Source organism: Sorex fumeus, unplaced genomic scaffold (assembly GCF_029834395.1).
Source record: "Sorex fumeus unplaced genomic scaffold, SorFum_2.1 ptg000079l, whole genome shotgun sequence".
Taxonomy (NCBI): Eukaryota; Metazoa; Chordata; class Mammalia; order Eulipotyphla; family Soricidae; genus Sorex; species Sorex fumeus.
The window spans coordinates 3,812,294-3,814,225 of record NW_026606136.1 but is presented as its reverse complement, the minus strand read 5'-3'; the positions used below and the strand labels follow the sequence as shown (position 1 = coordinate 3,814,225).

The window sequence follows — 1,932 nt, the reverse complement described above, 5'->3', positions numbered from 1 at the left end:
CAGAGATCAAACCCAGGTAGAATACATGTCTAACATCTGTATTATCTCCCAAGCCCCTAACCAAAACAAAGCAAAACAAACAAACAAAAGAAAAAGAAACCTTTAAAATCGAAATGGTGTTTTCCAGAGGGATAAGAGAAATGGGTAGGGGTGAATCAATCAGATAGTGGTCAATGGTCCTGGAACTTTGGCTGTGGGCAGAGACAGCACAGAGGTTTAAGCTGAACTCCTTGAGATAGCACTGCAAATCAAGAGAAAGACAACGCTTTCTTTAATGCCATACAATGATATATTTACCGTTCTCCCCTCCTCTCCACCCCCCTCCCCAAAACCATGTCATTTGTGACTGAAAGGACTCACACTCTCAGCTCCGCTATTTCAAGCCTCGGACACTGCAGGAACATGTTAGCCCCTGGGAGGTCTGAGACACCTTCAGAATAAACACTGAGAGGTGCCAGGAGTTTCTCTGAGTCCCTTTGGGAACTAGGAAGGGTGAAATGGGGTCTCTCGTGACACGTTACAGGCTCTCTGCTACTCTGGAACCTTTGATAAAAGGTTTGAAAATGAAGTGGCAGGAAGAGGACTATGACGGGACTGAGACTTTTTTCTAAAGACAGACCCCATAGCAGCAGCGGGGGAAACACCCTCTCCCCCCTGATAGTAACAGAGGTACTGCCTACCTCACAGGGTCGTTGTGATGTCTAAACCCCAACAAGAGCGAGGGAGGTACCAAAGCAGAGCCCCGCAGGATTCCTCTCACAGCTGCCCTGGGGCCAAAAGTCCCGCCTCTGGACACCCACCCCCGCCTCCACCTGCTCAGCCAGAAGTGGATCCCTGCTGGCTAGGCATCCACTTGGCCCGGCAGTGCACGGGCCTACAGGCCAAGGCCATTCCACTCGCATGCGATGGACCTGCCCAGCCTAGAGCCGCATCCCACAGGGCAGGAGCTTGACCGTGCACCCGCTGGGCAAGAGTCCAACCCCGCAGGCTTAGACTTCAACTCTACTGGCCAAGATCTTGTCACCACCAGTTACAACTTCGACTCTTTCTACCAAGAATTGGACCTGGACTCACTCAACGAAGATCTTGCCCAGTCACTGCCAAATGCCCTGACCCAGAATCCTGACGACGTCTTTGAATTCCACCCAAAGACCGGACAAGAGGTACTCACAGAAGCCGAGCAAAAGAAGCTCAAAGCAGAGCTCGGGAAATTGGAGGCGGAAATTGTTGCCCTGCGCTGCACCTTGGCAGCCAAGGAGAGACGCTGTGTGGAGCTCAAGAAGCAGCTGGGCCACACGGCTTTGGTGGGCCTGAAACAGAATCTGTCCAAGAGCTGGCAAGATGTCCAGGTGTCCAACGCCTACGTGAAACAAAAAACGTCAGCTGCCCTGTCCATGATGGGCACTGCCATCTGCAGAAAACTAGGGGACATGAAGAAGTCAGCCACGTATAGATCTTTTGAAGGTCTGATGGGGACATTCAAGTCCAGGGTCACAGGTGGCAGAGAGTTTGGCAGTGACTGCATTCCTTCTACAGGGAGGGGAGATGACCCTCCCCCGCCTTTAGGGAATGGGAATGATGCCACCCCAGGCAGAGGAGATGATCAGCCTCTGCAAGACAAGGATGACCTCCTCCCCTTTCTGGATCCTGAATGAACCCTGGGTCACCTGACCTACCGGGACAAGAACTCCCTCCCTTCATCGCTGTTACAACTGGGCGCACCAAAAGCAAGCGCCAAACCACAATGGTAAAGTTAAACAGGAGATGGACAGCGTCTGATTTAAGAAAAGGCATTCCGGTTTCATAGACAGATATTTGCTGCTCTTAAAAAAGAAAGCACGCTTTCGTATCTGGTTATTTTACACTAAAGTTTGTAGATGAAATGTATCACTATGCTAGTCTTCCTGGGGTTGCATTTAAATGGGTAGTGTT

General features: G+C 50.9%; 1 protein-coding gene across 1 annotated transcript; it reads left to right on the top strand.

Moving 5' to 3' along the window:
- Positions 1–905: 905 nt before the first annotated feature.
- Positions 906–1,655, top strand: TPD52L3 (TPD52 like 3). Its single transcript, XM_056130557.1, has one exon. It carries the CDS (start codon positions 906–908, stop codon positions 1,653–1,655), a length of 750 nt encoding a protein of 249 aa, XP_055986532.1.
- The last annotated feature ends 277 nt before the right edge of the window (positions 1,656–1,932 follow it).

Bases quoted from the DNA above. Each gene is read 5' to 3' on its own strand.
- TPD52L3 (XM_056130557.1), top strand. From the start codon at position 906: ATGGACCTGCCCAGCCTAGAGCCGCATCCCACAGGGCAGGAGCTTGAC.